At 39.9% G+C, this 22259-nt stretch overlaps 1 protein-coding gene across 1 annotated transcript in view; it reads right to left on the bottom strand.

The window, feature by feature from the left end:
• The window catches only part of fibcd1b (fibrinogen C domain containing 1b), a gene marked incomplete at both ends in the record, with an annotated part of 123115 nt that overhangs the window by 35786 nt on the left and 65070 nt on the right, over window positions 1-22259 (bottom strand). The window contains one exon of the mRNA XM_080510101.1: window positions 3420-3516. Within this exon, the coding sequence (XP_080366227.1) occupies window positions 3420-3516 (97 nt within the window). The remainder of the gene's footprint in view (window positions 1-3419; window positions 3517-22259) is intronic.

Here is a 22259-nt window from a genome sequence, read left to right as displayed (position 1 = left end):
TCACTGCTCTCATTCAGACTACCCTGAAACTTTTACAAGATTTTTTTTAGGTATTTAAATGCATCTTTTAGGTTTTAAAATGGCAGTGTCAAACTCATTTTAGTTCAGGGGTCACATACAGCCCAGTTGAGTCGGCCAGATCAGTGAAATAGTGGCAGAATCACCTTTAGATTTACACTTTAAAGCTTTTTTTGAACACTTTATTTTATTTATTTATTTATATTCTGCACTTTATTTATCGAGTGCATTGTTTTATACTTGTGTGTTAACGGCATTTAAGGAGTACTGCACCCAACAATTTCGTTGGACCTGTTACAACGACAATAAAGACATTCCATTCCATTTTTTTTTCCTTTGTTGTGGCACAGACTATGCATTTTTCTAAAATCTGAGCAATCAGTTCAAAAAATTACTGCAATCTCAACATAAAGCCAGTTTTAATTACGTTAAAATAAAATGTCACAAAAAGGAACCAGATTAGCACACAAAGGTCTGCCTTTGATTGGAACTGCTGTTGCATCAACGCCTCATGTTGGTACTCGCTGCTTCTCCATTTGTCGGTTTCGGAGACGGACCATATGCTGGACTGACCCCCGCTTGCCGTCATGTGGTTCAAAGTCCAGAGACTGGAAAAGGCAGGGGGCTTGTTAAGTCTCCTGTTTGCTTAGACAGAAACACCTGCAGCACAACGTGGCCGCATCTTCAGAAAAAAGACGAAGCTGATGGCTGAAAGATTTCCAAACCACCCCCCCCCCCAAAAAAAAAACCAACCAGGATTTAAATGTTGAATTTCGAACTGCTGGTGAACAGCAAGTTTGCTCAATCTCTCAGGAATGGCACGCAGGACCAACTGTTGTTTATCTCACAATAATCACCCCAGTGCATCTGGGATGGATTTGTGGCCAACAGAAGAGCACATTAACTGGATTACCTTACTAAGAGCTGAAGGTGTAAAGCAGGTCAGCAGGAACTCCTCCTCTAAGTAACCAGCTAATCTCCGCGATGCTCGGTGGAGCAACTAAACCGCTGCTTACAAATACCGAAAAAAAAAAGTCTATTTTGCCTTAATGGCACGCATGTTTTTAAAGAGGAATCAGTCAAACAGTTATACGTTTGTTTTCATTAAAATCTGAACTGAGTCAGGTCGTCGAGTGTGTTCTAGAAAATAATTGATTTGTATTCCGCTCCCGTCATTGGAATAATTCCTGTAAATGAAACATAGCTGTGGCTTGATTGCAACAAAGTGACACGACAAGAGACACAACCCTTGACTATGTGTGAGTTTTTGTCCGTACTAATAAGCAAGCACTGCCTACAGATTCTGTCTAGAGCACTGCTTCACAAGACCGTGTGTGTGTGTGTGTGTGTGTGTGTGTGTGTGTGTGTGTGTGTGTGTGTGTGTGTGTGTGTGTGTGTGTGTGTGTGTGTTTGAGAGGGAGCTTTAATCTAGTGTGCTGATGGGAGAGTAACTCAGCTGTGGGGCGGCACGTCCCTGACCTTGACCATGACCAAGTGTGTATTTGTGTGTGTGTGTGTGTTTTTACAGAAATAGACTTCTTCAAGCTCCAGTTACTCTACCAGTCTGAACTTGAGCAAACTGTTATGAGAGGGTTTAAAGATGCACACTGACTTTACCACGGCCGGTGCTCATTAGCACTTGGCTGCACACAATCCCAATTTCTGAGAAAACAGCATTTCTGCAAATGTGCTGCTTTTTCCTAAGGATTGCTGTTTTAGTGTAACGACACTAATGCTAAATCCCACTCTCAGAAAAAAAAAAGTATAGACATTAATATTATTTGTTGCAGATGATGGTTTTGGCTCACTTCTATAGAGGTCATAAGCCAAGCTGTTTTCAACTTTACTTGACGTTGTCAGTCATTACGAGTCAGAATCTCACGAGCGCCGGAGTGCTGTCGCCATCTCGGATTCACTGTGAGAGTCAGCCACGAATTACATTGCAGTCACAGTTTGTACAGCATGTGGTGAGTAGGAGGAGTAAGTCTGAGGATTCTGGGATCAGGGATAAAAAGGGACAGCGTTTCGAAGGGTGGCTACTATAACATGTGGCTATGTTCTCTCACCTATGAAAATCCTTATTGTGAGATTCTTACCTTTTTTTCCCCTTAAAATGCTTGTTTGTGTACTATCAGGGATTGAATATAAATAGCTGGAAATAATATAGCGCTCATTCATGCTACTGTATAATAGCAATTACTCAGCTCCCACACAGATGATGATTATCTGAATGAAAGAGTTGAACTACCAGCTGGAAGAGTTTATAGTCGAAACACCTTTCAGGATTTTCCCCTTATGTTTTTCTGAATTTTCAAGCTAAAATTCTATAATGAGACATTTCTTTTCAGACTCTATCAATCTCTCTTTAAACAAAACGGACACTTTCTTGAGCTCGGAAGAGAAATTGCAAAAGTTTGGGAGGATGAAAACTGAAACATAAAAAATAAAAGGAAAAAGGAAAGAAAAATCATGCCTGGAAAAGGAATCCTGAGATTTGTCCTGCTGCTGCGCTGTGATAATGCAGTTTGACACCACCCTGTGGAGACCAGAGGTTGAGTCCAGTGTGTTATGTAAAAGTCTTATTTTGAGTAGTTTGCATATGAAAAGCAGAACATTGAATGCTACAAAAATGGAGATAAAAAAATACTGGAAAAAAGAAACGAGTTTGTTACTATTAATAGAGAACAGGTTTGAAAATGACAAATTTGGCTTTTAAAAAAAGATCATTTATCAGGATGACTTCAGTCTGTGGTTGGCACAGTCTTATTTGTATTTTTTTTTTTTAAGTAGAGGCAAGGAGTAATGTGTCCTGCTGCCAACAACAAATAAAACAGTTTTTTTGGGGGAAGAATTGTACTGTTGTATGTTTGTGATGCGACTGACAAAAAAATATTGTCATTGCATTGTTGGCTCATGTTTGTCATTCTGTTGTGCTGAACAAACAGCTCTCACAACTTGCAGCGAGATGCTTTGTCACCGTTACTGCAGCACTTTTGACTGTCACGGCAAAACAGCCATTACTGGATTCTTGATGATATGCAGGGTCAAGTGCATCTAATCTCTTCCTGGCTCTTTCCGGGTGGCTCTTTATCACCTGCCATGGTGAGGTGTTTCACTTTGTCATTGAGTATCTTTTCTTTTCCCTGCGTTTTGAGAGTGGACCTCGTGCCACTTGCGGCTGTCATGACGATGCCGAGGCGGTGACTTACAGTTTTTAAGTCATCAAAGGATTTAAGCGCTATTTGACCAGAGCTGACGTACTGTGTGAAGTCTTCTTCCCGGGCATTTACCTTGGCTGGGATTCAGAGGACCCAAACGCGCTCGTGTGAGTCATACACTGCCAAACAGGCACTCACACACACACACACGCACACACACACACACACACCTGCTCCACTTACCCAGCCAGTGTTCCCCGGTGATCTTGCCAAATCCCTCACGATAGGACTCCCATCCTCTGAAGAAGTTGACCGAGCCATCTTCCCTGCGCTGAATCACCTACACAGCCAAGACAAAGAGATCGTGGGGTCAGATAGATGGGCTTCATCTCACCCAGAGTGTTTTATCATCCTTTTTTGTGATGAGTCACTCCGAAGTCCCACGGTTGATCGCTGAGCTCATCTGGAATGAAACTAAGTGAACCCGTGAACGCCCGCTCTTTCACAAATGAATAATGCAAACACTCTTCCCACTAAAAAGGCAATTTGTCGGAAGCTAATAAAATGAATCCATTAAATCTTGACTGACTTTGAATGAAATTGCCCCAGAATCTGCATACGTAATTGAAACCCCCCCCCCCCCCCCCCCCCCCAAAAGATATTCATAAAAACGATAATCCCACATACACGCACAAAGAGAGGAGATGTCCACATTCCGCGTATCATAAAGTTCGATCAAGCCACGGTGTGTGGAGACATTATGTGGTCGGCTTTTCAAAGCAACCTTTTCAGGTTGAGAAACAGGGGAAGTATTAACAAAATACCAGCGAGAGTTTTGAGTCGTGTGTGTGTGTGAGGCCCCGCAGTACACGCGCCACCCAATGAAACACTCTATCCATTAAAAGTGCTGACATGTCAAGCATCAGGCTGAGGATGAAGGGAAATTGGAAATTTGTTCTTGGGGAGGAAATGCACGCAGATGGAAAATAGGCGAGAACTCACTGTTGGATAGACTGTTACCGCTAAAATGACAAAGGAAATTCCCTGAGACAGTTCAGTATTCAGCATGACGAACCCCTCCCCATCCACCCAACATACCACGAGGTACCAGATGGCGTCGACAGCCATGTTTGCTTTCAACATCCACACAGACAAGAGAAATCCTGCAGAGAAATAACAACAATGTTCCTTCTAATCATCTTCATCCCATGAATTGCGTTCATTAATATTGTCTTTATCATCATTACTGTATCACCATCGTCACATATTTTCAACATCATGATTTTCCTCTCATTCTCAAAGTACATATTGATTTATTTTTCTCTCTTGCTTCTCGAGAAGCTCATTATTAACCCTTCAAACCTGTCAACACATACTTAAAGTTTCAGATCAATAATGTTAAATCGGTATCTTTTATTCATTGGTGAACATGAACGTGCTGAATCTGACACATATAGAAGACAGTATACAGACATAGAGCAACTTGTAAATTCTCGAGGTGTCTGGTTATTTCTCTCTTTAGATCATGACAGCACATTTAAAATATTATGTTTCCAGATCTGCTTGCTTGCATCCATCCCCTTAGTCCCAGGAGTGAATAAACCTCAACATAAAATAAAGACAAATATATGCCAAGTCAAACATGTGGATCATCAGCACTGAGCAGACAAATAATCATTGTCATCATTTGTTAAAAATAAAATACTTTGTTTTGTTTTTTCTTTTCTTTTTGAGATATTAGATATGATTACTTAAAAAAAACCTAATTTGTACATTTGTACAAAAAGATTATAACAAATACTGATATTGAATGGGACTTACATATTTACAGAAGTCTTTCTTTTTGCAACTCCAAGTGAAAAATCTTCAATCATAGGTTAGGATGCACTGTGTCTACATTTACACCATTTTGTCTTGTGCAACCTTTTTATTCAAATGTTTGCCTCGGCTGCAGTTTTGCCCTTTTGGGATCATATCTAAATATGCATGTCTCTTTCCACATGTGCAGTCAGAAGAAGGTTGTTTCCAGTTTTATTGGGAGCTTCTGCCCCTTAAGAATGTCATGCGCTTCATAAATTTGCCAAACCAATCACCTCTTATATCTCCTTGACAGATCATTTTCTCTTTTAAGCCTCATTACAGTCCTCCTCACTTGCCCGGTCTCCACTTCACTGTTCATATACAGACAGCTCCTCCCCAATATAAATGACAGGTCTTTACAGTCAATCAACTCTGAGCTCATTTGTGCAGTAAAAAAAAAACTGTCACTTTTTTTTTTTTTTTTAACACAATGTGTTGTAAAAGCTAGTTTATTTCTCGATTCTTCAAATCTCGAAGTAGAAATTAAGCTGAAATCTGAAAATCTAACATTGGATGTTCTCCTGATGACAAACCTAATGTGCAGAAGTAAAGAGCAATAAAGTGTGAGGTCTCACTGTGAGCATACAGTTTGAACTGTGAATAATGTTATCAATCATTCATACGCAAGGTTAGAGTGGAGCTCATTTGCACATACCAAGTTTACCCAACAGCTGAAAGCACAGATGGAGTGATAGCAATTATACTGCCATTCACTTCTATTGTAAAGCCATATTGCAGGTTATGAGACAGAGTAGAGTTAATGACAGTGATGTTACACTGACGGGCTTTTCTACTCACGCGCTCCATGTGTAGTTGTGTTTTTTGCACACTTTATTTAACATAGCTTCCAATGCGAGTATCTCATCACAGTTGGATGAGGATTGTTTACGTAAAAAACTGCGATTGCCAACAATGACTATCGCATGCAACTCATTGCACTACAGCTCAGAGATGTAATCACGCATATCTCGTTACACTCAAGTAGGCGAACAATATTAGACGGGTTACAATTTAACTATGTGGTAGACATAAAGTTTAATCAGTATTTACAGGTGCCTGGATGAACACTGATCGTTCATGTATTACACTTTTCCATAACAAACACTCTGCCCACTATAAATGATGAGGTTTCATATAACCTGTTTACACCAATTAAATGTTTTCATGGCAATGCGAACTTGCATTATGCATGACCCACTGGGGATAATCACATGCTGATAATGTGATCCTTGTAATGATTAAACCAATCAAAGGACCTCGTGAAAAAGGCATGTGGCATTTGACTGTGCAAGCAATCCGCCCTCACTGCTTTACCGATGGATAGGTCAGCGGGGCACAGGAGTTTGTGAGCGAGAGGTTTTCCCAGCTGATTACTCGGGTTAACTTGTGAAATTGATATGAGCAATTGGTGCAAGAAAAAACCCAGAAAAAAAAACAACTGGCGCAATTATGACATCCTCATTTATAGCCGACTTCAGGCTGAATAAATGACAGTGATGCCACTTATTCTCCTTGAAATAACGACCTTGCCGCATACTTATCTTGCTCCCAGCTTCCTCTCAGCCCTCCTCTACCCTGGAGTCAAATTAGCTGCCATAGAGTGGAATACAAATTGATAATGGTATGCTAAATATGAGATAGCGCTTCATCCTTTACTATCTTGCACTCAGCATTTTTTTTTTTTTTTTTACACGCGCTTAGAGGACTAGGAAATTAAAAAGACCACTTGACCCAAACTAGTCTTTATGAAGATGATTTTAGATTTTTTTTTTTTAAAGATGGTAGCTCAAGCATCTAATTCTACTTTAGATGAGAGCTTTTCAAAGTATGGGGCTGCTAGCCTCCACAAGTTATATGACTTGTTATGGAAAGTCTTACCACAGACACACACATATACATATATATATATATATATAAATAATTAAACTCGTCTAAGAAGCATAAATAAAATAAAAAAAATGCTGTGTATGGATCCCAACAGGCTATAATGAGAGAAACATGAGGAAGTTCATCCAACCAAAAATTACGACTTCGTGTGGGTGAAAGTTAGAGGGACTTAAAAGAGGACCTGAGGGAAAATTGAAGCAGCACATTGTGAACGGGGGCTCATCCTCCCACGCTTTGGAAAAACCCTGATTTCGATCATTAGTGACCTTTCAGGAAAATGAATCTCTCAAATTCTCCCAGTCGTACCTGGTTTGGCTGTATACCTGCTATCGCGCAACATTTTCACATGAAAACAGAAAACTTTTGTTGCTTTGTGGGGGTCCGTTTATATGACAACAGTACAAGGAGCCCAGTGCCAACTTGTGGCCTGGCATGCTCACCGCCTTGTTTTTAGCGTTTTTGCATAAATGGATATTGTTTTCAAAACATTGCCGAGTAAATGCGAAACTTTCTTTAAACGAAAGCGCAAAAAACAATGCAACACTGTCGTGCAAATGGGACGTGAAATATTGGATAACATTATGTTCTCATGCTTGCGTCATTTCTCTGACCGAGGTACTTATGTGTCACGAGAGCAATGAACAACAAGTCATCAGTGAAAATGCCATTATAGTTTCTGCCCAATTTTAGTCAGCTTGAGTGTTAAAAGAGTGCATACATCTTGAAGCTGGTATTCGTGTCTTTAAAATAATTACTTTGAGCATCTATTTCGTCAGAAAGCCCCGAGATGGCAGAGTGACAGCAGAAGCTACCTACTCCAATGTATCGCTGCTGCAAGTGAGAGATTGGCTGGTGCTCCCATGAAGCCACCCTGCACAGTGGCAGGTGAACCAACATGTTCAGTTCATATTAGGGTTAACTCTCTTTTCTTGCTGGCCAAGTTTGTCTCCATGTCTAGCACCCTTGTAAGACTGGAGAGCTCCTCGGAGGTTTAATTGCATGTTGACCCTGACGGTCAGAATCTGTGTGTGCATGTGCGTGTGCATGTGTGTGTCCCTGCAGACAGAAAGCCTACAGAACCACCAATCATTTCTTTAAGTCTCAAGAGGGAAAAGTAGTACTCGCCTCTGGGAGGTTGAAGCTTGGGTGAAGTTTGACATCTTGTTAGGAGTGACCATGCTTCCGGTAGCACATTGCATACAGCAACAGTGTGCGTGTCAATCTCGTCCCTAAACCCTTTTAATCTCAATGTGTGGCAATGCCTGTAGGCATGCACACATTTGCATAGAGAAGCAGAAAACCCGCTCACCTCAATTCACCAGGAGATGCATGCAGAAAAAAAATCAACCACCTGTCATAAGTCTCGCGACTGCTACCATCTGATGAGAAAACTTACAAATTAGCATTTCTTTGGGGCAATGTGCAACCACATTCATCTTCAATTTTCTTCTTTTTTCTAACAAACACTTGACATGGTAAAAGCTAAGCTGGTGAAAGATAATAGAAAAAAAATAACATGCGTTGGTGTTTTATTTCTTCTTCTATTTCCATCTGTTTGTTCTAACAAAATGAACCAAAACAAAGCAAAACAGGGACATTTTGTAGCTAGAATAATAGTATTTTTAGAATAAATGAAACTAAATTCCAATCACACTTGAGAAAAAAGCCAAATTTCAGTTATTCCAACCTACACGTAGTGATGGCTGCTGCTGCTGGCAGTGGGAGTAACACTGAGACTGATTTGATATTATTTACGCAGACACGTTGTAATCCTCACTTTCTGGTTTGAGAAGGGAATGCAGCTTATAGCAACGATGCCATGACAAGCTATGCTATAAATATGCTTTGTGGAAGGTAAAAAGGATCCAGGAAGTTCGTGAAATAGGAGTATGTTTTAAATTGTGGCTGTTTCAACTTTAGTTTCATCAATATGATAATCGTTGCGTGAAACATCCCTAATCCAAACATGTTAGATACATATCTTAAATTTGCAACCATATGCTGTTTATTATGTCAAAGATAGACATTTTCCGAATTGATCTTTATGTTGCGTTTTGCTTGTTTTCAGTGTTTAGCCTCACAGAATGATGTGTTTTCCAGCTTTGCCCTCAAGAGGAACACAAGTCAGTCTCCCAGCTCACAACGTATCTGTCTATAAATGTGCATGCATGCACTTTTATGGCTGCACTGTTTACGGTGGCTCAAATGCTTCTGTTTTATGGAGCCTTGCCTGCAGTGCTCCCCCCCCCACCCCTCCCCACGCCCAACCACCTCCCCCCCCCCCCCCCACTAAACACAAACACTCTCCACTGGGATGCAGCTTAACATCCCAAACTGACAAATCCTTACACACTGTGTCTGGCTAGAGGGCTGTACCTGACATCAAAGTAGTTTCTGTCAAGGTCAGGAGCTGACTTGTTCTTAGTGGGTGTGGGGCAGACGAACACACACACACGCACGCACGCACGCACGCACGCACACACACACACACAGCAGCCATTTTATGAAGGGATTGAGCCTGGGTCCAGTGGTTCAGATACATAACAGAAACTACATAAATGTCTGAGAAGTGAGCCTGGAAATCCAGAGTGACCACAGCCCGTGTTCGTTCAGGGATGCAGGCAGCAAAGTCAATATTAATAAATAAGTGCAGCAGCCATCGATTGGCTCTTAAATATAGGAAATATCTTGGGGGGGAAAGACTGAACTACATCATTATGAAATATGTGATGGAGAGGAGGGGAAAAAAAGAAACAGAAATGTGTTACAATTTGCAGCAATAGCAAAAACACAATTTCATCATTAAAGTCAAGCATAAGAATACAACATTTGCAGCTTCACAAAATCCCCACTTTTATTTGACGCCACAGTCCAATGGTGCCAGCTATTCTTCGGTGCTCACCATCTGTACAGTAAACAAATAATTTGGGCAGAGTTATTCTTTCCTTTTCATCTTGTAGCTCATGCACACTCCGTCAGTCTTTCTTGTTGTTTTATATGTTGCAGAAGCTTCAAAACACCATCTTTCCGGGACAATATTTAACAATTAGCTTTGTTCTCTGCCAGCAGCGTGATGAAGTGTGTCTTTGATTTACTATGCTAATACGTCAAGCTTTAACAGCTCTAATAAAAGTGTGAGTGGAGAAGGGTGAAATAAATACATCCTGTATTCTTCAGTTGTAAAGTGAAAAAAAAAAAAAAATCTTTATCGCTAATGATACAACTCAATAACTGGCCTCCTCCTCTCACAGCTTCTGCAAAGACAAAATAAAACAAACACTTTCTCATTGTGCTTTTATCACTCATGGGCTTGATTTGCTGGTCAATCAAAGCTGTGACGAACTCACAGGTGATCACTATCTCCCTTCCAGAGACCTATTTGTTAAATCCTACAGCAACGTTTTCCTTTTTCATCCAAAATAAACCCAATTGCATTTTATGTACATGTCAAAGAAAACAAACAAACCCTGATTTGAACATAATATTAACATTAATATGCTGGAGAGAGCAATGTGCACCTCCATTTCACCAAGACATCAACATTTATGCAAAGAAAACTTGTCAACAGACAGAGATGGATCCATGACAGTGGCTAAAAATGTAATATCAGAAAACTTTACCTGTATAATTTCTTAAGCTCAATTTGGTGCTTTGTGAAGGTTTAGTACTTTTTAAAAGCGATTATAGGTGTCTTAGCAAATCATACAGCAAAATGCCTCCAATATCTCTTGATTTAACTAATTACATCACTTGTTTATTGCTCAATGTATGGATGATGATGATGATTAATAATAATAATAACAACAATAATCCAAATGCCTGAGCTTCTATATGCTGTTTCACTATAAATAATTAAAAGTGTATGAATACTCAGCATTCACTCTTAAATTCGATCGTTTTCTCACACTAACATGAGCTTTTGTTTTGTAACTTCACAGCAATTTAATAATTATCAAATACAATCTTGTCATGTTTACATTGGTATATTTTGGAATCTATAAAATGGAATTATTACATGCAACTTTACACATTTCATGCATTTATTCATGTGATAACAATGATGACGACGACGATGAAAATTCTATGTTTTATCATGTCCCATAGAATTTCCGAATGATAAAAAAAATAGTACGAATACATAAAAAGCTTTTCATTTCTGGTAAGATCAAAAAATAATATAGAAATATTTCTAAAAATTGTTATGAAACCAATTATTTGTCATTCATTTGAGCAATTATACATTTTCCTTAAAATAGTATAACACAATGGTTCAATAAGGTGGAATCACATTACACAAATGTATAACTAAATTTGAAGAAGGAGGTAAGAACTTGCGTTGCACCCTGTCCAATGTTGACTATATTGGAGATATAATAAAGAAATACTCGTTGTATTGAATGCTTTGTACATTATTCATTCTTTTTCAAGCAACAAAAAATCTGGGGAGCCACTTGAGAGCCACACACTCTTTTTAGTGAAGCGAGTCATAAAAAAAAAAAAAGCTCCTAAAAAGCCACAATTCCCGTCACCACCTGCTGCAGGTCCTTCCTGTTCTCCACTGTACAGCTGGAGAACCACAAAGTGACTCTAAAGCTTGCCATAAAATGACATTTGGGTATAGATTGAATCGAGAGTAAACTAACTGGAATAAATTAGTATTTTGTGTTTGATTTTATTCACAATTGACAGTAAATTGCAAACTTGTTTGCTGCCTTTTATTATCGGGAGTAAGTCCTTTTGAAGAAAAAAAAGAAATGGTATGTTCATACACTTGCTTGTACATGTGGTTGCTCAACAGTAAAATTCCAGGTGATCCATCAAGAGAGTGAATTTTCTTTTGAGCTTTAATCCTTTTATTCAGTTGGGAATGCTTTTTTTTTTTTCTGTGACAGTGCGGCTCTAAAGATGAAGTAAAGTACCGTTGGGAGGTACAGTGGTTGTTGTAACATGTTTTATCAGAAAGTGTAAGTGCACGTGTGTTTGCAAGTATTCAAAATGTAAAACTATTCACCTTTGTTGGAGGGAACTCATTGCTTCAAAAATCAGTCAAAAATGGGTATGCAGAAAATTTAACCAATTTAATCACGTGTGCTTGAGTTAAATCGGTTCAACACCAAAACACACACACACACACATGCCCAACGCACGCATCTAGTCAAATTGCCCAAGAGTGTTAACAAGCAAATCTCCAATCCTCACCGACCATCTCACCCAACACTTGCTCAAGGGCTACTGCACTGGCATGAGCACATTAAGCTCCCTGTAATCTCCGCAGTAGATGAAGGCTACTTAACAAGCTGCCTTAAGCCCTTCAGCAGGCTTTCTGTCAACTACTGGGAGCCCGCAGCGTGCACAGACGGACACCCTGACTGACAGACCAGAACACAGAAGAATCAACACAAGCACTCCAAAGCTGATTCTGGGAGATTTACAATCTGGCATGTACTGGGTGGAAAATGGGAATCGTGCCAACAGCTTGTTAGCTCCTGGCATATACGCGCTGTGAGCACACTATGTTTATATGTTTGGCAGCAGATGTCACCATTACCATTACTATACTGACTACCTGGAGATAACTTGTCAAATTTACAGAGAGCGGCGAACACATCAGCTGCAAACAAACCGAATCACGGTGGAATCAAGCAGTCGAGGAGCAGACAAGCACAGCACCAGTCGTCAACCCGACACAAAGAAGCAAAAGAAATGAAATGAAGACAATAAACAAATGAAGCCCACTTTTTGAGGCTAATAATATCAACTCCTAAACTGCTTCATGCCTGTTTTCAAAGACCGATGATGGATCAAAACAGACTGGCAGAGGAGTTGCGAACAATTTGATTACATTGTTAGGAATATTGATGATATGGTGACAAATTCAACACTGTCTGATGAAAGCGCTCATAAATCCACGGCAGTCTGCACAATTGCTATCTTCAAAGAGGACTGCAAACATCTGTTGGCGAATGCTTTATAATCCTATCAGAAAGACAGATGTGCTCTGAACAGAGCTGCAGCAAATTAGAACAGAAGCAGAAGCACAATCCACAAACATCCCCGTCTCCCTATCGCAGTGTCTTCTCCACACACATGCCAACATGATTTCAGCATTTACATATACTTAAGTGAAAAAAGATTATGCCTGCCTTTCAGCGGCAGCCTGATTTCTAAAATATCATACAAACATGAAATCTTTTTTTTTTTTTAGGTTAAAGGATTAAGAGAAACTGGGTTAACACAGGTAGATCTCGGCTAAGGCTTGTAAACAGTCTTTGAAAATCTGTGTGTGGGCAAAAACCCAGGGCAGTACAGGACTTTTAGACTTAGCATCACACTGGCAGCAGGGTGTTGTCATAAAAGAAGATAAGACGAATCTGTTTATTAAAATGTTGGACAATAAGACCAGGATTAAATATTAAAACATCCTGTAACAGTATGAGACATATGGTACGTCAAACTGGGGGATCTCTGATAAATAATCAACTGTAATGTAGGTGAATCTTATATTGTACTATGTTATTTACTATAAAATTCAATGTGATACTGTTGCAAGAGACAACATCTATGCAACACCAGACAGTTTAAGGTTTGACAATTGAAAACGTCTTTCATTAACCGATACTCAGTTTGAAATCTGTACTTTACTGTGACTATTCGCAATTGTTTGCATTTTGGATGAAAGAAAAGAAAAAAAAATTGGTCTGGTGGCCAATTTGATGAGACTTGAAAGAAGATGAAAAACCCGTACTAGAGTACATAGTGTACCTTGTAATCACGTATCAGTAAAAACACTTACGTTTAAACTCAACAACAAAATAACACTTTTTTCCACTCATGATTTTATTGGGCTGCAAGTGGCCACTGATCAAAAATGTGCTTGGCATCCCAAGTAGGAAAAAAACATTTAAAAATACACCGAGGCAATTTGTTTCATAAATAAATATAACAAGAAAAAAGCAGATCACTGCTTTTGGATAATGTTTTACATACAGGATTTTAAACGTAGATTATGCGATGGGACTTTGATATAAGTAATTTAAGCAATTTACAAAGTACAAGTCCCTTAAAATACTGTCAAATGATGACAATGTGAGCATTTCTGATTTATTCATCCCTCCTGCTGTGCTGATATTAATGTTAAACAGGGGAAATTCTTGAACTGAGATGATGTGAATGATAGGCATTGACCAATGTATGTCTTAACACATTGTTGATGATACAAAAGTCATTCAATCTATTGATCTGGCAATTTCTTTTCTAATCGGGACAATTTTGAAACCGACTTCATCCTGCGGTGCTGGAAAGTTAGCAGGTCAAGACAGTAGGCGATGCCGTGCAGGACAAATCCAATAAGGTTGTTTTTTATCAACCTGTGGAAGGTCAGGAGATCGCTGGCATTGTCAACGGAGAGTTTGCCAGAAGATAAGTGGTGGATTGGCCAAGTGACAACGTCACCCTTCGGGCTGTGGTGCTTGCAAGACAAAAAGTATAAACTAATAAATCTTGAATATAAATCCTGCAGCCTAAAAGTTTGAAAGGGTATACAGATGAGACAATAGATTGTTTATCACCTACAATGATCACACTTCTCCAAGACAAAGAGAAAAAAACAAAACAGATGTTTTTTCACAGAAACACACCTGCTTGTGATCACAAATTGAATTGTTCTATAGGTGTTACAGGAGTGATACCACTGAGTCTATTCATGTCATGTACAGGGGGGTATAAAATCGGTGAATGTTAATTATGCAGTCGTCACATAGCTGTAGAACCTTTCCTTCGCATAACCGGCATTCAGCCCTGTCTAATGGCACTAATATTTTAAAGGACACTCCTTGTGATATTGCTAACACCAGACAGCCCGTGCTCTCGTTCAGGTCCTCCCTGTCCTCACACCAGCTCGTCAGAATATGAATAATTTTCAACACAATATATAACAAACTAGTCAACATGTGCTGTAAAGTGACAATTTGAATGAAAGTTGAATTGTGTGCCATAGTTTCCAATTCCCGCAGCTGCTGAAACATCCATTCTGGATTCTTTATTTGCCTTTTATTTTATTTTTGCAAACCAATAAACTAACAGATGAAATATTGAAGAGGCGCTGCAGCAGATAGAGATATGAAAAGCCTATACAGTCCACTCTGAAATGTTCAAAAGGCACTTCGAGCCTCTAAAGGGTGGGGGGTGGGGGGTGCAACATGCACACAATCGTACATTCAATCTCAAACTTTTACATTTCAGTTCTTAGCTGAATTGAATATTTGAGAGTGATTGCAGTGCTTCTGATAAAAGCTCCATTTGATAATGCAGGGCCCTACACTGCACTCTGATATATCCACTCTCATTCATTATTTATGCCGTGGTCATTTTTAGTCCTTTCCTTTTAACAAATAAAATAGTAATAATAAAAGACATTACCCTAAGCCGTGAGGCTGCATTTAAATGGCATTTGAAATATCTCTTTGCTGAAACAGGTGGACAACTTGCCTGCGGTATTTCCCGTGCGAGGGGGGAAGCTGGAGGGGCCTGTGTGTGTACATATTTTAGTATTTGTGTCCACACACATGTAGACATGTATGTTTGTTTGATCATCTTCCACAGTTAGGAAGAACGATGTGCTATGTGAGCACTAAAGAGGCCTGCAGTGATGACAGACTTTTTCTTTTATGTCCTATCCGCCATCATCCCTCCCACCCATGTGGTTGGACAGTCCCCAGGGCGTGAGTTATGTCACGGGAGAAATACTGACCAATTCCCTCTGACAAGCATTTACATCAACCCGTACTGATGTCTCCTTTCCTCTCTCCACTCGTCTTTTCTCCAACATAAATGTGAATACAGGTGTCGAGTAGGTTCAGCTGACTCTGCTGTCGTTTCTAACTCCCAAATAAAACAAATATTGGACTTTTTTCACTGGATTGTATTAACAACGACCATTTAGATTATCGGCATTCCAATACATATTGCATGAATGTAGTAAGAATGAAAGGCGATGCGGGGAAAGTTAGAAAAACCATCAGACAGCTGCCGCCAGAGTCCTGACCAACAGGAAGAGAGTGGAGCACATTAAGGCCAGTTTACGCTGTATGGCTTGAGCCGTCTCAGACAGCCAGTTGTGGTGATATCCAGTTCTACAGTAACAGGAGTTCGCAGACAGGCAGCCTGCAGTGATCTTCTGACAATTTTCAGAAAACTGCACAGCTGCTGTCAATAGCCGGAAATGCCGCGAACGTCACAATCGAATGTCACCAGAGCTGCAACAAAACAATCGTTTGCAGACTCCCAAGAAAATAAAATGATGTTCACAGTCTCCGTCTACTTCCACGAATTTTTTTCCATAAATGAAAATGAATATGCTGAAACCACAGCTCAAGTCTTTGTCGGCATCACTCAGTGACAGTTGCAAATGACGTACGGGATGATGCAGTATTCATAGTGGTTTCCACCACCAATTAAATCCACAGCAAAATCACAGTCTGGGGAAGTCCCGTAGGGTATTAACTTCTTGAAACTCTGTAAATTGAATGTGAATTGCCTTAAAATGCTACTGTTTGCAGATGATTACCTGATAAAGTTCTTTTATGTTGATCCTTTCTCGCTATATTTATTTCATTTGTTGAGATTTCAAAACTATTAATTGTCGTTCTTTTCGTAGAAATGATCTTAACGTTCCTAAATGTTCAATGTGAATGCATTTCTTGGTTCTTTGCCTTGCGTCTGATTTATGCTTTACGAATACATTTGCAGGAAATGGATGTAAATCAATGTAAAGTCCTTCACGGTGAGGAAAGACATGGCCGTGTGTGTTTGTATATGTGTGTCTTTTCCTGTCAGTGCTTTATGAATGTCTATATGTGTGGTTTGTGTTTCCTTCCAATTATTTTAAAAGGGTTCATGTGTTTTTGTTGTACATCTCCCACTCTCTTTATTAAGCCATTATCTGCTCAGTGGCTCCTCGTTCCCCCACCTCTTTACTGATTCTCCTGCCAACTACACCCACCTCCGCTGCTCTCGGTGTCCCAATCAGCCCACCTGCAAACGCTTTCTGGAGCCGTACATAAATACAGATCTCTGTACGCTTACTGTGTCCTTCCAGCGCTCACTAGTTTGTAGTTTCAGTAACCGTGTAAGTTTCTGCCCCATACCTGTTAGTGTGCACTTGTTTTTTTTGGTGATTTTTTTGTTTGTTTTCATGACTGCCTTCTGGATCCAGACCGAGCCGTCTGCCTCTACCTTTGTTAGCCTGTTTGTGTAACAGTGCTCCGTGCTTTGAGAGGGAAGCTTTTGTTTATTTTAACCTTCTGCCTTTCGCTGTGGCACATTCGGGTCCTCTCTCCGTCCCCGTGAATATTCATAAGAGTCTCAGACTGTTACAATTACCTGCAGTGATTGCTGCTCAGTGCACCGGTGCCAGCTCAGCTCCAACGGCTACAGCCTCCGATTCCAACAGCTGATGAAATGATTGTATGTTTCAGACTAATCATCCCTATTACTATATTTTTTCCGACATCCAGTGTATCCACATTGTTACAATAGGCAGTTTCCCAATGTAAACAGCTCTCATTGGCACAAAGAGTCCTGGCACAAGCCTGTTCACTGACACTAAACTCTCACTACTATATGAGATATTCCCATTTTCGCAAATCCTCTAATAACTATGCAACTGTATTGTAAAAAAAAAAAAAAAAAAAACCCTCATTACTGTAGAAGCCTACTATTGTTCCCTTGCTGGTTGCACTATTGATCGTTGACTGGACTTTGATGCATATTGTCATTTCCTTTTTATGAACCTTGAGGAAGCAACTCAATTTATTCTGCACAAAATGAGCCTCCGGAGTGATTCAGAGAATGGGTAACTGACAGGAAAAGTCTCTATTTGCTTTATAATTCACTACATGCAAGGTGCAAATATGAAGAGGATTTTTTTGGATGAAAGTTAGAATAAAAAATTATAATCATCTTAGAATACAACACTTTAGAACTCCCATGGTTTGTTATGCATTATTATAACAAATGTAATCCTGTAACACAGGGAAAACAAAAAAAGCTAATACGATACCCCAGCTAGCACTCATCAACAAATGTCAATTATTGTAGATAAATCATCTGTTCACAAGATCCTCTGAAAAATGCTGGAAGTCTGGCACCAAACCAAATTTTACTAGTTGGCATGAAGCAAACAGTGGGCGATGAGAGTCTGGAGAAACTAATGTGAGCTTCACTTTGAAAGCTGACAGCTCAGCTTAGATTTTAGCATACAATTAGTTAATGTCTGTTGTTTGGTCTGCTGGAGGAGTAGCTTAAATCACAATGAGTTGGGGGATAAGGGGGAGGATGCAGCAAACAGCAGGGGGTAGATCCCCCACCCCCCTCCCAACTAATGTCTACTCTGAATGCCTGAGTCTGAGTTTCTTTTTCATTTGATAAAAACTGCTCTCTTTTGCAATAGTCACAGGTGAGGCCATGGTTCTTCCTGTGCTACCACACATGAAATAAAATCTTCCCAGCGGTCTCTCGTGATTATATACTGCACTGAACAATAAGACATAAGAAATGACATACGGAGGAAAAAAAAAAGAAAAATTGTAAAGGTCATCATTGACTGGCAGTACAGTTGTCCTGACGGATATCTGTGTATGGAGAGACTTACGACAGCTCCATTATTTCCAAGTCCCCCTCAGGGACACCATCTTTTAATGCAAATATGTCTGAACAGAAGGATGTTTTTGTAAGACACATCTGAGGGAGGAAGGAAATAAGAACAAGATCTTCACCTACTGTCTCTTTTAATCTCTCTATCTCACTTCCACACTCTTCATATCAGATTGTGATGTTTTTCTTCAAGCCCTCTCTATTCACTGTCTCGTCTGGGGTTCCGGTTTCTCTTTATGTTTCCTCCCGCTTCCAAGTAACCTGCTCATCTCCTCGTCTGTCTGCAGCAGCGTCTGCCTCGCTGCTATGGTATGTCAAAGTATGCTAATGGTGTGGCAGCATATGGCTCATTCCTTATTTAAGCTCAGCCGTTAGACAGTAAGCCACTCAACTCACCGAGCTTCCTGTCTCCCGACCTGCCCCTGTTGGATCACACTACACTGATCTCTTAATGAGGCTCAAGCGTTATCACAATCAGCTCAACACACCATGCGGGATCAGTGACTGCTGTATTATCGCTTCAATCTCAGCTGCGAGGTAAATGCCATCAACAGGGCAACATGCAAACTTTAAACCCGATGCAAGCTTTTCAAAAAGAGGCCGACATGAAAAGCAAGTTATTTCCGTAGAGTTCCATTCACTTTGCCCGAAACAGTAATGCACACACACACACGCACGCACGCACACACGCACGCACGCACGCACGCACGCACGCACGCACACATTTACCCACTGACAGGCTGCTATGTAGCTCTATTCCATCATGCTGTGCTAAGCACTCTGTCACTCTGACAGTCTCGCTTTATTTGATGATCGGAGGCTGCGACCTTGCCTATCTCACACAGTTAGTCAACGATTTACAAGTACACACATACACACACACAATGTACTGCCCTGCCAATTAGACAGTAACTTGAGTTGCACTTTGATGTGCGATGTGTTTGTAGTGGAAGTACAAAGTGAAAGACACGTGTATTTCACCTTTAAAGGGAACTTATGTAAGCTATATTCAGTTAGCTTTCTCTTTTTTATCCTGTTCATTAGGCTTGTACATGTATTAATACATTATTATCATCAATATGTGAGCTGTACTAGTATAAGTGTAGTATATAAAATCATATCACCTATTTGCAGCCAAATATCTCAAGTTACATTTATGTTTATTGAAAATGAAAAAAAACCAAACTGCACACGTTCTTAGCATTTTCACACTTTGAAAGAGAATAGGTTAAAATGTCCATCATAGTACGGTCAACAATGCAGCGGCAAGCCCTGTAAACTTTCCAATTGATTAAAGTAAAATTGTTTATTAACTCTACAGATTTTGTCACGGATAATTTTTACATTATCTTTTCTATGAGGAGCTGTTTTGGTTGTCCTGAGGATTGTTACAGTACCATTCAGAACAAGGTGTGTGTGTGTGTGTGTGTGTGTGTGTTAATGAGTGCACAAGGGTGCATGCATGTATGCGTGCATGCGTGCTCCGCTATTTCTGACATTGTGAGGACTTAAGTCAATTTATGTACATTTGGGGACATCTTCCGAACTGGGACACTAAGGCCTTGTTCACCCAACAACATTCTCAAGTGAAAAAGCAAAAACATTTTTTTAGTGATTTGGGTAGCTACTTAAACGGCGATGGTTGCTCAGAGCCACTGAAAATGTACCTTTTTGAAAACGGGTCCCAAGGTGAAGGTTTATGAAGATGCTCAGACTCCCTCTCCGTATAATGGGGCAAAACACACCATTTTCAAACATTCCAACTGTACATGTGCTCCGCTATGGGGGCATTATTGTCGCAAAACTATCTGTCAATGCGTATGGAGAGGAGCATGTGAGACTGCTTTCAGCGCAGTAAAACCCTCCCTTTACAACTTTGAATCCTGTCATGACAGAACTGTAGCAAAAGTCACGTGTGAAATAAACAGGCAATGGTGAAACTGCTCAAATCGTAACTGATGAGTTGTCTGTATTTTCAGGATTTTAAGCTGAATACATGCTTTTCAATTACAAATATTTTTGTACGCATTGACAAATCCTTTCACACGTGCACATTTTAATACAGATGAGCAGATTTTTTTTTACACATTTAAATAGCTAATTATATACAGACAAATTACGAGACAACTTTGGCAGATTCAGGGTCACATTGACAAATTCTTTTACACACTGACGACTCAGGCAGACAGATTGAAATACAGACAGACAACTCTCCATATGCTTTGACAAATAGTTTTGCTACAATAATGCCCCCATACTCAGCACAATAGTACAGTGGAGGCCTCCAGAGTGGCATGAATCCCAGTATGTAATCGCCAACAGCACTCAGGATTGGCTGTACATTTAAAAAAAAAACTTACGTTTTTTTGCGTTTTCTGCAATTTCCGTGCAAACCAACATTCTTTTTAACACCTTGTCATGCAAGTGCAAAACCTTTCTTGGACCATTCTCATGTAAACAGGTCCTCAAAAAAGATCACCTCTTAATATAAGCTAGTACTATCACCTTATAGGTAGAACGTCCCTCATTCTATGAAGAGTATTTTTCTTTGCCTTGTGAGAGACTGACAACCTCTCCTGGGTGTTTCCTGTGAACTGGGATTAACCTCAGCGCACCGTAGATGACTTGGTGTTAATCATGAGTGGGCGGACAGATGGATATTTTAAGTTTTGAGTAAAGATTGGGTACTAGAAACAGTTCTGGTTTTCAGGAAATGAATACAGATGTATTTAATGCCCCTCAAGTCAGGGAGACTCAACTGCTTGTGTATGCAGGCGCACAGAAAAATATATCTGAACTACACTTCCAAATATAACTTCAAACAGCTCCATGTCAATGTTTGTTCACCTCGCCATCTTTCATTCCCAAAAGACACAGCGCTTCCAGTATACAGTCTCACTTTAAACACTGTTGTTTACTTTAGAAAGGCCAGGCGAGTGACAGATGTTTGATCGGGGGGGGGGGCACATGTTTAGAGAAACTAAACGCCTATTTTCACTGTTTCCTTTTTAGCAGATAAAACCCTTAAATAACAAGATTGCACAAAGACACAGCATTGCACGATTTACAACCCCCAAAATATAAACTGGTCAGGAATGTTGTCAGATATAACAGAAACACAGTGAGTTTGATGCACAGTGACAAATTGGTTTGCATAAATAAAAGTGGAACTGGATTTCCAATTCTATGCAAGCCATCTTTGTATCTGTGAAAAAAAGATCTCAGCATGAACAGACAAATTAGATTACTGTTGGTTTTGAATCTTCACCCCTGCTATAATTGCACCATTTACCTCCCCCGTTCAACAAAATAAACCACAATGTCTCTCAGTGATGTTTTCGTGGCTTTCATTGTCACCGCTCATCTTTATTCTCCCGGAAAAGTACCTGTTGACGTCCTCACTTGACATGCAACTAATTAGGATTCTGTTTTCTAAATGACACAAAATAATAGTACAACACTTTCAAACGGGTCCAAGTGAAATTTGCATGTAAGATCTCCTCGCTTTTGTGTGATGCTTCTTTGATGAGATGGTTTCGAACTGATGCTTTGCGTTCCTAAGGCAGTACACGGTGCATTCACAGACGGCGTGCAGCTCTGACTTGAATGGAAGTAATGTGGCAGATAGACAAATTCATGCTCAGTGAATCATTCTTATTTTAGAAGAGACTAAGTACGAAAGAA

This window comes from Blennius ocellaris (assembly GCF_963422515.1).
Source record: "Blennius ocellaris genome assembly, chromosome: 15".
NCBI classification, from domain to species: Eukaryota; Metazoa; Chordata; class Actinopteri; order Blenniiformes; family Blenniidae; genus Blennius; species Blennius ocellaris.
Note: the sequence above shows the minus strand (reverse complement) of the source record. Positions and strands in the feature narration are given on the sequence as shown.